Below are 16,319 nucleotides of genomic sequence, written 5' to 3' on the forward strand. Positions count from 1 at the left end.
TGTTGGTACGCGTCGACAATTTAATAATGAAAATACAATTTAGCAGTCTCTCGTTTATCAACGAGTTTTAAGTTGCTTTTTCTTCAGGTACCAATAGCAGGGCTTGTATTTGAAAAAAAATTCCGTTTTATGTTAATTACAACTAAAAGTTACACAATTTTTGCGTTTATCTTTATTTAGAATTAAAATGTTATTAAACTTTTGCGTTTATTGTTATTTAAATAGTGTTAACACCTATTAAATTTAAAAATAATAACTAATGTGGGTAAGTAGTGGCCCGAATACGGAATATTATAATATAATCAATTCTTATATTGTTTGCATGAAATAAATGTTTCTACGAAACCAATAGACCTTTTAAGTGAATAATTTTAAAATATTTAGTTTTGGGTTGAATTTCATTCAATGATATTCTATAAATTACGTTTTGCGTTATTTTTCTTTTAATTATATTCTAAAATTACGTTTTGTGTTAAGATTTGTGTAATTATATATTATGTATTATATTGTTAATCGTAATGTTTTGTTTTACGTTATTTAATTATTTTTGACTATCGCTTCCCGTTATAATAACGTTTACAAATTTCAATCGTTTTTTCTCAAATATATGATATAATTATAACGTTATTATAACGTTTTCAAGGCCTGAGTCCAATATTAGTAGTAACGATGTATTTTTTTCAAATATATAAGTCATTTCAGAGGTATGGGTATTATATGATCATAATGTATACGCAGTTATTATAATTGTTGTGAATTTACCGCACTGCAACATACTTAAACTAAAATTCTGTCTTGATTTCACTTTATGTTAATGATAAACTATGCCGGTCAAAAACGATCGGTTATATATTATTAGTTTGCTCTTTAACGTTATTTATTTATTATATTGTGGTATTTAACATATACACATTAAAATGTGTTAGATATAAGTTGTCACGGGTCTTCACGTGAGCATGTTTAGTGGGGTACATTATATTTTTGAAATGGTATTAGTTATAAAAATTCGATCATTACAAATTATTTATTATTTAAAAATTAAAAATCCTCACCAATTCGTTACTGTTGACAGTGAATGTAATATTTAATATTATTATTCATGTTTTTGTATTGATATTTTAAACATAAAAATTATTTGCTCAACTGTTTGTATAATTTATTCATTGTTTATATTATATTATGCTGCATATTTTCAAAAGAAGTAAATACATATTATAAATTGGTGAAATTACCAGAACATTAAGTAGTTCGGAAAAGATAGGTTATAATATGCGGTACATTTTTAAAACCATTTTCTGACAAGAGAAAAAATTGCATGACATAAATTCTTTTAAATGACAAATATTATATCAAATTATTACATTACATACTATTTGAATTTTATTTTGAATGAATGTCTCAAAACAATAACTATTAACTGGACAAGTTGTTTGTAAAGACATTTTCCGGAGAAGTACAATTTTACTTAATTTTTATTTTTGTAAAATCACTAGGTCATATAATATAATAACACATTTCAAATATTATATTTGATATAATATTAATGCATAAAATAAAATAGAAAACATCTATATTCTATATGGACATTAGCTGGCGTCGAGACTTGTCCCATTTCGCCTGTCTCGTACGTCACATTTCAGAATATTGTGTTCTGGTATACGATTTCAATGCAATAATAAATAATGGCATCTGAAAAACGATTTGAGCGGATTGAAATTAGTAATGTGCTCTATAAGCGGCCCGTCGAAACTTGACGATACGTTTAAACTAAGATGGTTAATCCTTCCTGACTTAAGAAACAAGAGTCCGAATCAATGGCAGTGTAATCGAGTTAAATAAATAATGCGATACGATGATTAAAATCCGTTTAACTTTAACATACACGAATAATGACATTGTCGAGTTGTATTCAAGATGTATAGTCATTACAGACTCACAGCCACAATTAAATCGTGAAGTATTTCAAGTCAAACATTTTACCAAATCAACAATTATATAATTTATTTTTTGGGGTGGTTTTAAAAACGGAAAAAGTTTAAAAACTAATCCGTTAATTATTTATTTGAGTGGGACGTATAAGTTATAAAACGAATTTAATTTCTTACCCGTAAATATTATGAGTTTATATTTTACAGTAAAGAATTATCTTTCAATATGTTCGATAAAGTTGTTATAATTGTGACTGAATATTATTCTAAGAAAGGTATTTGAAACATTTAGACACTTGTATAAAATCTGTCACCAATTTTTCATTAAAAATTAAATTTTCCTAATACATTCATTCTAAGTAGGGACATATTTATGCTATAACTGAAATTATAAGCTCCTTAGATAAACACTATAGTTATAAATGTTTTAAAAAAATGATAGTTAGGTAGGTACATAAAAATAATAAAAAATAATAATTGACATTTTTCAAAGTGTCTTTTGTCAGCTGAGTACAACCAATGGATTTTGTTCTACGGGCTCTGACTTAATATTATTGTGTGACAGTGTTATCGAAATTCGCTAGAGCGTGACTCTACTAGCTGTTTCGGCGCGACATATTATAAGTTTAGTGTGAAAGATAATCTAACGACGTTATAACTGTTTTTAGAACATATGGTGAGCGTATTCGAATACGGCAGCAATGATAACGTAATCATTGGAAGTCCCGGGGTGTTCTATTTGGAAACTTACGAGTTCTATTGAGGATAGATACTTTTGTTGCAAAAGTTACGCGTCTCTCCTGTCTCCGTTCTGCAGCGTTTCGCTTTCTCCGTCACTCCTCCGCCACGTCTTTCCGATTTTCTGCGTCCCCCTCGCCCCGCCGTCCATCGTCATCGATGTCTCCGCACACATATATAATATAGGTATATACATCTGTCTCAGGACCAACCCCTCCGACCCGTCGTCCACCGTTCGTCACGGTCGCCGAATCATTTGTTCGTCCGCGGAATTGACGAAATAGTTATCACGCCGAAATAGTTACACGGAGAACGCGGATTCCACACTCCGCATATATATATATATATATATATGGTGTAATAGTGTACTAGTATATACGTAGAGCCGGGGCAGGAGGGGAGTACATCAAACGCCTCGACGAGACCGCCTCGCGTGCAAATCATTCGCAGGTCCCCCGGTCTCGGTGCGCGGAGACGGTGGATGACTTACACCACGCCGGGGTGGAGGTTAAATTGAGTGAAACACTTCAACGGTTGTATATAGTTTTGTATTATCGTGATTTTACCTGTGTGCATGTATTATTGTCGTGTAAACAATCGTCCAAACAAGTCGGCGAATCGATGCGCACACGACGTATCACACAAGTGACAACGACCGCACCGGAAGTCGTCACGATTATACATAAATACACATGATATGTAATCCCGGAGATTGTGCACGCAGTGTACACTCAGTGATTTGTCAAGAGCGACGAACCTCAGACGATCCCGAATTGGTCGTATAGTTCGAACTAATATTGTTACACTTAATGCGTATTCCAGTGCGTGTATGTTACTATTATATTATTATTATTTGTCTCGGATGAAATTAAAATTGTAATTTTCAAGTATCGCTGCCGTACTCATGTTCGAACAAAATTGTCCACATAATAAAAGCTTTATAAAGGACATTTAATGATAACGCGAATTGTACCACTATTACAATTTAATCCCTCGTACAGCTCCGGTCTCGTTATTGTACAATTGTACATTCGTGGAAAATATTGGCGCAGTATTTAAATATTATTGTCATATATACATATTCTGCGAAAACAATTAGTATGGTTAAGTTCGATATAGCGATTGTTGAACATAATATTATTATACTGTAATACGAATATATAAAATGTTAGTACTTATAATGTATAGTATTATTCGTTCAATTATTTAAATTATATTGTTCCGGATATTGCAAATTATAATACATATTTGATACGTAAATGTGTACTGTACAAAGCGATTCAGCAAGCATACTCACCTTCGCTAATGGAGTTATTAAAAATCTGATGACTAAGGTTATTAATTATACCCAAAAGAGATCATATTTTCAAATTCTTGAGAGATATTTTTACTACTGTACGATTGTCCTATGAATATATTATACAAACTTAAGTGTTTCCAAAGCAAATTATGTTTTTATACCTACTGTAAGTTTTTTATGGATATATATATATTTTATAGTCATAACGTATCGAAATCGGAGTCGAATTAGAACAAGTAGTTTTGGTGTTCTATAACTTTGTGTCTTAAGGATAATTTATAATAGGTCTATGATAATGTGGTTAAAGATATAGTGAAAGTAGAGATTCGAACACTTAATTTTATTTTATTTAATCTATCAATATTTATAATTTATAAAAATATAGTAAATATTTAATATGCCATAATTTTTGTATTTTATTATAAAACCATTATTAAGGACAATTTTAAACTAAAGGTATTAGGTACACCAACAAAAAATAATCCACTAAATCATTTATAGAAAAAATGAGATTCTCATTCGAAAAACAGAAGTTTATATCATAGCAGAAAACTCGCTAAGTAGGCAGTACTAAAAATATACAAGATTTTTTTAATGTGGTCGTTATAAGTATATTTAAAAATTTAAAAAAATCTGAATGGTAATAAATTCACCATTAAAGGTAAATGGGAAAAATGGGGATGAGCTTGTTCATCCTGTATAGTTTATTGTTTCGGTCTTTAACGTATTTTTTTGGTACATACAATTTATTTGCATTCGTATTTAAATACTATTTTTTATGGTAATATCAAAACATGTATAGTTAAAGTAAATTAATATAAGTCTTTACAAAATTTCTAAAACTAATAATAACTTAAAATAACTAGATATGATTTAAATTTTTTATTAACTTTATAGTTAATTTACTCAACTTACACATTTTATAGAACATTAAACCGGCCCACTCAACATTATTACAATAAATAATTTATATTTAATAATTTAAAAAAAATAAATATTTTTTTTTATGTACAATAGCACTAAATGATGCCTATACTGTATACTGTGATAGATGATAATAATATCGATCATATATCAATGTTTAAATAAAAATGTTAATCGTAGATATTGCAATTACAATATAAATACCATATTATTAATAGTAAATACTTGCTTGTGATATTTACTTCTTGAAAAATATGTTTTAATAAAATATTCAGTGAAAACCACGTTAATAATTTTGAGTGATTTGATTTTTTTTTACCGATAAATTTACATTGGATATGTTGAAAAAATTATTAATTTATAAAATATCTCTTTAACTATAAATTTTGACCATACCTATTTAACAACGAATTAAATTTCATTCTCATCTTCATCAAATACATTTATCAAATTTAGGATATCATAAACATTGGTGAAAATAATCGCGGGCGTTCTAAGGCCTAAGGGTTAGTAATATCCTAAATTTCAACGTTAGAATTCAGAATACTGTAATTATTTTATAAAATAATTTAAATTGTCGGAAACGTACCACTATGGGACAATATAGACTATCTGGCTTATCAGTTATCTATATCGAATTAGATATTATAATGCTTAAATATTAAACTATTTTAAATAAATATGCCAAAACCAAGTTTACGTACATTGTAGTTACATTTCTAGTATACAAATTACTTATGAATACAAATATTTTATGTGGCATAACATTTTATTGCCGATTTAAATTTATTTTTAGAAATATCAAATGAAACGGAAGTGGCGTGGAAAACTAATAGTGTAAATAGGTTCTGTTTCCGATGCAACTTGTTTGGTGTTTAAGCCCTGTTAATATACTTGGATGATTTGCGTCTACGATTATGCATAGGTACTAATAACACAAACACTGATATTAGTACAATATGTTTTAAATATAATTGTTCACAATGCGTAATATATTATTCGTCTTACAGAAACTTTCTAATTTTAAGTCCCTTGCCACATAAAAGTCATCTCAGCATTCTATATCTTTTCAATATTAATGGTACTGGTAAATTTCTGCGATAAAACCAATAAATAAATATATTTATATGTTTATGTCCGCACTATAACCATGAAGAATAAACTGTATACTGGTGTACGTATTACTCTTGTACATGTAAGAATACTTGATGGAAAAACCATTTGAAGTTGAAAATTAAAATTTATATTCGATTGTATAAATGTTTGGTGTGTTCTAGTGAACTTATCGAGTAACAGTAGAAAAATAATTCAATTAAAAGTTTTTTTTCTTTTGTCATAGTTTATAAAAGCTTTTAACACTATTTCCAATAAACTTTCATGGATACATCAAAGGAACAACAACAAAAAAAAAAACAATGGTACAAATGAAATACACTTTAAGCAATAAATTATATTATGAGTGCGTCAATGCTGTGTATTGCTTTTGTTTATCCATTTTTACTTCTTTAAAAGTCAATCATTAATTAAATACACCTTTTTTACACCACGTTGACTAAGAGATGTATTTTTTTTAAATATTTCATCTTATACCACGAGGTTTATATGTGACTCTCATTGTACCGATTTAATTTTTCTTAGAAACCAAATTTTGTAGAAAAAATGTATGGGTATAAAATTTTTTTTTTAATTGCATATATTTAACAAATATCTCAATTTTGAGATGCACAATATATTTAATTGTTATTGAATAACGATATTAATGTAACATGTAACATTGAACTATAATGCTCTATGGGAATATTGAGAACATTAATTTATTTTGGGTCCAATTATTATTAAATTAGTTATTATAATTTATGCTGTGTGGGTTAATTCTGTTAAAATTATTCCGAAATGGATTCGAATGGTATTCTCTTGTTTTTGGATAACACTGATTATGATGATTCTGGTAGTGAACGCAACCCTGAATCAAATGATTCATTCGTCTTAAGTCGATGATTCTTGCAGTTAATAAACTGATAATCATGGAAATAACATCAAAAAAATATATTTCAGCTGTTGTAGGTACAAACTAACATAATATGATATCTATTGGTATAAGGTTTGAGGTTATTGGCAATTTATTAAAACATATTCATTTGTTTTTATACTGATAATATATTTATAATATGATTATGTTTTCACTGAAAGAAATACTGAACTTAGAGATACAATCGTACATAATCTTATTAGTATGTTCTTTTAAGAGTATAAAAAAATGTAACTCAAAAAATGTTAACACTCTTATGATGAAATTATAAAGCTTATTGGCTCTATTTTGTAACTAATTACTTTCCTTGCTTTTATTTCCTCAATATAAGATAAGAAAAATGCTATTTTTTTTTTACTTATGTTTGTTTTATTACCAACGATAACATTTTAGTATTTTCGTTCTTCAAAATAAAGGGTGGTACATGAACATTTTTAGGATCGATGTGATGTACCGTTAACCTTGTGGTAGCCAACGTTCAATGGAAAAAAAATAAGTAATTCACAGACCACTGATGTAATAAATATGTAATAGTATATTATAATTACATTTAAAATTCGTTATCAACTTCAACATTCAAACGGGAAACCAGTTGAATAAATTTATATTACTATTATTCCGAACGTATAAAAATAATTTCACTTTGATCGAATAAATGTAATAATAATAATAAATGTATTGCCTCGAGGTGGAAATGTACTGAATTGAATTCGTTACACGGCACTTAGGGGTAATTTAAATATTATGTTGATTATTGTAATATACCGATCTTGGTTGACTCTCAGAACTACAATTTTTATTTTACGTGAATTTATGTTTTAAATAAACAACTCGATTGGTAGCCAACCACCGGCAAATCATCTCAATACTATAATGATAATATTATTAGATGAAGTTATCATTTTATAGGAGAATTTTATCAATCAATCTTAAATGTTATCATCGCAACAATGATTAACCGAATTTATGACAATTTAATAAACATTTACAATACCTATTGTTTCAAAAAGATCTTTGTGATTATCAAACAAACTAATAAATTTAGTAGCTGATACAATATAATTGCTACAATATGTTTGAAACGGTGAAGATAATTAGAAAGAAATAACACAGCACTTATGTTTAGACGTCATGGTCTCGCGTGAGAGCGAAAAAAACCATTGTGGTAGCATCAATGGTATACCGGTACCTATATTATTCATTCCGAAATTACCAAGGCGCATAATCAATGCAATCACAATTTATATTACCTATTTATTTTAATTGTGATAAATTAGTAAAATTAAATGTATATAAATAAAAAAATGTTTAATAAAAGACTTACGAAATATGTTTATTTTCCATCCATCGGAAGAATCAACGTCGACTGATTGATATTGGCGACTGTCAGGTTTGCCACTGTGTCTGTTGTTGACGGTATCCGGTTTACCACTCTCTGCTCGGCAGCTCAACGTGTTGTCTGAGTCTTTGATCGCTGGAGTAAATGTCAGCACACTCGTAGTTATGTTGCCATCCGGACTGGTCTGTTGGACAAAACGAAATTGTATATTTTAATTGCGTTAAGTGCTCAAGGAAAATAAATTCAGCGTTGATGTTATAATATTTTGTTGATTTTTAACAGACATAAAATATGAAAATAACGGTGTGCTGGCGAGACTTACAACGGGGTACAGCGGGGCAACGGTTTAACGATATATTTGCAAATATATTTTGATTACTTGTAATGGTCTAACCTGACTTTGCCACGTATACATAGGCGTAACTATTTAATTTTAAAAACATAACATTTAGGCAGTATTTCACTATAATAATGATAGTTAGACCTAAAAAAAACAAAAAATGCTAAATTAGAATTTAGGGGTGCTAAAGACCCTTTTCACCCCCCTAGTTGCGTCAATGCTCGTGTAATGTGACAAAAAAGTGTATCGTCTAGAATATCACCACGATTGATGGTTCTATAAATGTGTTATCTCAATGCCCAGATATCTTATCTCGAGAACGTCTTGTTTGCAAACGCCAAATACATCCAGGAATTCCTTTTAACATTATATTACTTCGTAAATAGTATATCGATAAAAGGTGATGGTGTTAATGAGAGTGGTTTATTATTTAATGGTTAAGTACACTTGGTCTCCTTTGATTATTTACTTTCATGCTATATTTGTAGAAATCTATTTCTATCGAGTATATTATCTCTCTCTCTATTTCTCTCCGCTGATAACTTAGACCTTTTTAGCCCCATATATCGATTTTATCCCTAATTTATGCGTGAGAAAAATAATTCCTAAAATAATATATGAACATATAAATAATTTAAAATAATTCACACAATTAAAAACGGTGGCTTCCAAACTTATAATTACATATTATATTACTTAATTGTTTTCCAAAATACATATTACAAATCGATATTACCAAAAGAATAAAAATTAATTTGATATTCATGAAAGAAATATCTGGAGTAGTTTTTTGTGTGCATCATATATTTATCTTTTATGATTAGAAAACCGTTGCAGTCGTAACGGTTTTGACTTAATGAAATTTTTACAAAAACCAAGTAAACAAAATAAAATTAGACGAGACCGTAATATTCCGACGATAAATGTTTGGGCAGTAGACATTACAGCGGAACACTGCAGCAGGCATCTGCAGATAAAATACCTTAAACACACCACAACGTATATATATATAAATTTAGTGACAACGTAATAGATATAATACATTATCTCGGTAACTCTTCAACGTGTCATCACTTACCGCACACGTGTTACCAATCGGAACTAAAGGTTTCATTTATCTTCTCGCAGGTCTGTCTCCCACCCGCACAAAACTTTCCGTTTTATTTCATAGTACCTATACTTATATATATATATATATAATATATATACATATAATATGTATGTTTTTCTGCGAGAAGTTCTCCGGTTTGATGAATTGGGGGCGAGAGGTTCGTCATTAAATAGGTACGCATTAGCTACTATTTGTGAACTTTGAGACGAGTCCAATGCTGTGATGGTATCCCCGAACTATGACATACTCGTTGAGGTCATTAGATTTTTCACCGTGTCAATGGCCACTAGTATTGGATTAAAAATATGATTTCCTTCGGTTTATTATTTAATACAATTTAATTTTAAAAAAATATTGTATTCTTTTTCGGCTTTTTATTTTTAAATGTTATCTTCCAATACGTGGCAGTTATTGTGTAATGTGTATACACGATACTGTATCAATTTTAAAACTAAAATTAACAATTAAGAGGACGTCTACCTAAAAATTTGTTGTCCTCGTATGACATGGCGAATTTTCGTTCTGTTGGCTTTTATAATATTTACCTAGATATTATCAAACTTTAAGTGAATATAAGTGTAAAAATACTGTATGTGTACCTCTGTATAATGTTGCTTTTTACGATGTTTTAATGTTTATGATAGTTGTAAACATTTTTAAATTGTAATCTTTTACATATCATAATAGTCGTTTGAAGAAAATTATATCATAAAAACCAACGTACAAACGCAAATTCTTACCTAAAAGTTTGATAGTAAATTAACTCACTATAGTATTAAGCAAAATACAATCGTTTGGACCACAAACAAAATTGGTTTTGAAGAACGAACATTTGCTATGTTTGCCCATCCTCTTAACAAAAAAAAAAAAAAACTTTTATGCGCGGGCATTATAACTTATAGTAAAGTTTTTATCGTGTCAATACACCATTCACGGATTGTTTAAAATACGTACCTCCTTAAATATTACAATCTGCGTTTTGTTTGAGAATGAGAATATTATTATTATTTTTTTTTTTCAATTCAGTCGATGGTCGATAGAATAAAATATTTCAATAAATTGTTAAAGATTTTTAGTGAATGAGTAATAGTAACAAAGAGAAAAACGGATGTACATCGAGCAAAAAACTTCTTCCGATCCTGTGGTCAGAAAAAAAAATTAAAACGACAAAACTTAATTTATTCGTTTAAACATGTCGCTGCTTTGAATATTATATGATAAAAAAAAAAATGTTTCTAACGACCGCAAAAAATCGTATTGTCAGCGTTTATATTTTGTTGGCCACGAGCCCGCCACAAATGCCGACTCCGATGTGATATCTCGTTATATAATCATATACCTTTGCTGGCCCTTTTTTTTTTCAATTTTCGTTTAGTCTCAATAGTCATAAAGTTTGCCGTTCTTAAGCAAAATGTTAACGTTTTAAACGAGATTAGGTACTCAGTTCACACACAAAATGTATACCATTATAATACATTTACTTAAAAAATGCAAATTAAACGCATTCGTTGAAATGTTTCATAAACTCAATACTGTGAGTAATAAATAATTACATTCAATGTCCATAATTTAAATAAAAGGTTTCGTTGGTTTTTTTTTTTTTTAAAATTCAGATTTTTTTTAATGTATCCAGCAATTTAATTGAATGTATACTGTGTATGTATTGTGTACGAATAACTTTATAATCAACGAAAATCTGTGTAGGTATTACAATACACAGTACCTATACAAAGTAAGGCTTCGCAATTAAAGTTATTGTGACAACGCATTGTTTGAAAGTGTTGATAAATACGTTTTATATCGCCGAAAACAAAGTAATACATTAAAAAAATACAACGTTTCTACATTATTATTGTTCAGAATAATTTTATGAAATTGCGTATTAGCACACACACACTCACACGCTATATTTTGCATAATATATTATGTGTCACACTACTTATAAGTTATATGTAAGCACAGTTTGACGTTTTTACGAATCGTAATCGATCTCACTTTAACGAATCAATATGGTTCTGAAGTGACGTGTCTTTTACAATATTATTTTATGGTTTCCATATTTTATGAACCTTTTTATTTGAAATCATCAACGTTTATAATATATATATATAATTATTATTATTTTTCTACTAAAAAATAAAAATATTTAGTATAAAATCGTTAGTTATTAACACCAATATTATATAAGACGGGTGTCGACTTTGGTGAGATATTTATTCATCAAAACATATACATTTCCAAAGGGCAATGGCCATACATTTGTTGACCAATAATTACTGGTTGAAGGTTGTTTAGATTCTGCTCAAATAGTAAATTGAAGTTTTAAGGTTTCTACCCGAATTAGCTGTACATTGCAATACTACATCACGCTAGTTGGGATATTTAAGACGGGAAGAAAAACAACAGTATGTTTTATTCATTTCATCTAGGTAGTTTTAAATTGCCAACTAATAAAGTCATGTTCTGTCAATTGTGTTTTATTTGAGGTAATTTTATTTTGAAACAGATTAATATGTAGAATCACTTTTAAACTCGTGTAATCCTGCAGTGATGCGGAGATGTCATATTATATTCAGCAAGTTGCCGGGATGATGACAGAAATCACTTTCTCAATTTGGGGTGGCTTATTGACCCACAACTTTAGCCCCACACCAAAGTAACCGAAGCTGTGTCACTAACGTCTTAGTAATTAACCGGAATTGTTTCCAAGCAAGTTGGGACCCATGAAATTAGGTGCATATAGCTATTTATAGCGCATAGTTAATTAGATATCATTTTGGACGTATAATAATATTATAATAATTTATTATGTACACTTCAGCTGGATCGAGACAATGATGGTTTGGAGGCATGATAAATCGTGAAGTTAATGGCTAAATTCGTATATTATAACCATGCACTTTGTGATTATAATATATTATCTTAACTGATATTTTTTCCACAGATTTTCTAACTTTCTCATTGCGATAATTTTAAATCTGAAAAACGATCGGAAAGCATCGTAGGTACTCCAATCATCTACCTGTATCGTGAATAAAAAAAAAATAACGCCCACTGGAAGCCAATCATCTGGAGTTACCGCAACTCAAAATAATAATTAATAAACGGCGTACATGATTTTTGATCACTATAATATTATTACTAACGGAATATTGATGACTTAATACGTCATCGTTACCCATTCAAAATAATCTAATCAACTTTGCCATGTTACGCACAACTCTCATCATAACTTGACGTTTAATATTTTTACATTTTTACCGTTTAATTATTTCGATGGCCACTTCACACCAGCTATTATAATGATAGTTATTTACCCGCTGCAGTTGAAGCGACCCAATATATGTAACCATAGGCACAACTAGACCAGACCTCTAAATCATGGGGTGCTGAAAGTGTAAATGTCTCAGGCATGACCCCCCACACACCCTATTACTGAAATTACATTATCTTACAAGCTATACATCTACAATAATCAATTCTTGAGAACTTTTTTATACACCATATTAATGATAAGACGAAATATATAATATGTATAACATTTTTTATTTATACATAATGATTTTACCGCGATAACACCGGATTTACCAGTTATACACAGTCTATCATGTCATACATCTGTGTAGACTATAGAGCTTTTTTATGTGCCCTATTGGCTAACGATTGCTTATTAGCAATCCATTTTTCCATAATGTGTACCATAAGCCGTCATGCTAATCATCCATCAGATGTATGAATATGTAATCATTTATAACGAATTGATACAATATAATGACTAAAATAGTTTTGTTTTTACTTCGGTAAATATTTCACATTTGAAAAACATAAAATTGACGGTATTTCACTATAATGATGATTAGACCTAAAAAAAAAAAAAACAAATGGGTTATCAAAATCGGAATTTGGGGGCGCTAAAGACCCTAATACACCCCCCCCCCCCACTAGTTGCGCCAATTTCCGTAATACGTAACGACGACGAAACGAACGGTCGGAAAACAATAACCAATAACTGCCCATATTATTTAATATAACTACAGTACCGCGAAATTGCCGAACCTAATCCAACATTTTATCACCCCGACGAACGTAGACATTTCGTGTAATTCCCATACCTGCGACGATATTAGGATACGTGTATATTTTATAAGTCGGTGTTACCAGATTACAGTTATCGGTGTCTCAGGACGTATGGCATAGAAGAGGCTCGGGGGTGTCGGTCAGGACTTGCGAGGTCGAGTCGTCGTCGGCAACCCTCTCCGTCGGTACCTACAATTTATATTATTATTTTGTCCGTCCCAAACCTATCGCCATCCCGGGGCGGTTCGTACTAACATAACAATATTATTCTATGGTGTCCTACCCCTCCCCCCCATGACCCTGGAGCGGTCATGGTGTGACGTGAGGGCGCGGTCACGTACGACGACGTGCACACTGTATAACTAATAATATATCGTACTTTCCGTGTCTTCGTGATCCAACTCATTTATGTCTGCGTTTTTTTTTCTGTTGTTATTTTTAAACCTGATTGGCGATGATAGTACCTATATAGATATTATTAACGATCGGAGAATGACGAGGAAAATAGCAACCGCACCGGAAACTCGTGACATCAAAAGGTTTAAGTGTATGTGTGTACGTGTGTGCGTGTAGTACACTTGAAAACCAAAGGCAGTTAAAAGTAGTAGTAGTTCTATACCTAAACGAAAAACGAGTATTTACTGACAAAACTAATGTCTTGAAAATCGAGTGCTGCAAATAAATCGAGTGATATATAATATGTTATTGCGGTTTTCGACGTGGACCAATTTGGTGTGCGACAGACGCCATTACTCGCTGTATGTACAACCGTGGTTTCTCGTATTAAAAACATACAATCATCGGTTGTCGGCGATTTCGATAAACTATAATAATATTACATTATTACCTATTATCGTCATTTTCCGAAATAAAGTACACGATTTTAAAATTCGAATATGTCATTATTTATTATACGCGTTTTAATGTTTTAATTAAAAGCGTGTTCATAAAATAATAATTTTCGATTTTTTTTTTTCGCTCCTCGAAATCCATTATTACATTTATATCGATAACAACGGTTTGGTGTTTAACTAAAATGTATTCCTTCAACGAAACCATTACTCGTTTATGAACAATAGTGATAAAAAAATAAAAAAACTAATTACATTTGTGTTCAAGGATATATATAATATTGGCAGCGCTTCTAGACAATGCGTATTTTAGTGTTGCAGAGGGTAAATAAAAATACGATAACTGGTATTTTTTTAGCATTATTACTCCCGATAACTGGTCATCAATGTTCGTTATGGCCGTGGATTATTATATATTATATGATAAAATTTAAATTTTGCGGGCATCATCAAAAACGTTGTAGTATTATGCAGTAAAATGTTCGGATATTTCACGCTTTCGTCGCTGTATATTATATTATTATATCGTTTGTTGTTTTATTATTTTTTTTATTTTCTCGCTATAAAGGTTAGGTTAGATTTCTGTGCCACATGATCTGGACACGACATTGTGGGTCAAGGGAAAATGGAAATTTTTCACCCATATTCGTATAGCATATGAATACCGTTAGAGTTCACAAATAATACGCTCACATCTTAATAATATTAATATATCTAACTATGTAAACGTGAAACTGCTTTTATACTTATATACTTTGAAACGACTAATCTCAAAAACTACGCCACCACCGGTTTTTCTGATTCTATTATTTTGAGTTTGTAATTGTCAGGAAAAGGTTTAACTGAAAGAACATTTTAGGAAAATTCATCGTAAAATTTAGAAATATGGAAGGAAAAATTCAACAGTGGTGCCATTAGTCATAATATATTTTTGTTTATTGTAAGGTTCTAATTGGTGATTTCAGAAAACTTGACGACTATTTATCCTTCTTGCACGCTTATTATATTGTTTATCAATATTTATATTGAATATTAATATTTACTATGGTGATAGTAACAGCAATATTTAGGTTATTATTTGTTTCAAAAATGGCCTATATTATATTATATTAATCTCATAAGTCTGAGATATTTTTCAGCAAGATATTATAGATGGGAATGGGGAGGTGTGTGGTGTGACACAAATATTTTACACTCGGGTAACTCATCTAGTATAGTATAATATAACGTATAGATAGTGTTACAAGTTTTGCATCTATATTTGTTTTACGGACCCTGTTGGCGTTGTGACCTTTGTATTGTCAGATGCTATTAAAATAAATTGTTTTTTCGTATTTCATTGCACTTGTTAACATTATATACAATATATTCTCATACAAACACAATATGTATAACGCATATATTACATAATATAATAATAATTGTATAAAAATAAAATATGCGTTCGTTATAATAATAAATCTGCTGGCTGTGTGTATGTGCGTCATTACACAACACCCACCACAGTCCCGTATCAAAGGATATCCTCGTCCTTCGGTGCGCATAACATTGACCGCGACCGAGGTCACGGTTCCGAACCATACTTTGCAGTTATATACCAATAGTTTTTTAGCGTATTCCTCGTACCTACGTTGCGCCACGATATCGATCGATCGCAGACAATAAACTATTGTTATTATTAT

At 30.2% G+C, this 16,319-nt stretch overlaps 1 protein-coding gene across 1 annotated transcript in view; it reads right to left on the reverse strand.

Moving 5' to 3' along the window:
* Nucleotides 1–16,319, reverse strand: part of LOC100166034 (nephrin-like) — a 511,552-nt gene that overhangs the window by 41,104 nt on the left and 454,129 nt on the right. The window contains exon 7 of the mRNA XM_029490057.1: nt 8,244–8,442. Coding sequence (XP_029345917.1) covers nt 8,244–8,442 — 199 coding nt within the window. The remainder of the gene's footprint in view (nt 1–8,243; nt 8,443–16,319) is intronic.

Source organism: Acyrthosiphon pisum, chromosome X, assembly GCF_005508785.2.
Source record: "Acyrthosiphon pisum isolate AL4f chromosome X, pea_aphid_22Mar2018_4r6ur, whole genome shotgun sequence".
NCBI classification, from domain to species: Eukaryota; Metazoa; Arthropoda; class Insecta; order Hemiptera; family Aphididae; genus Acyrthosiphon; species Acyrthosiphon pisum.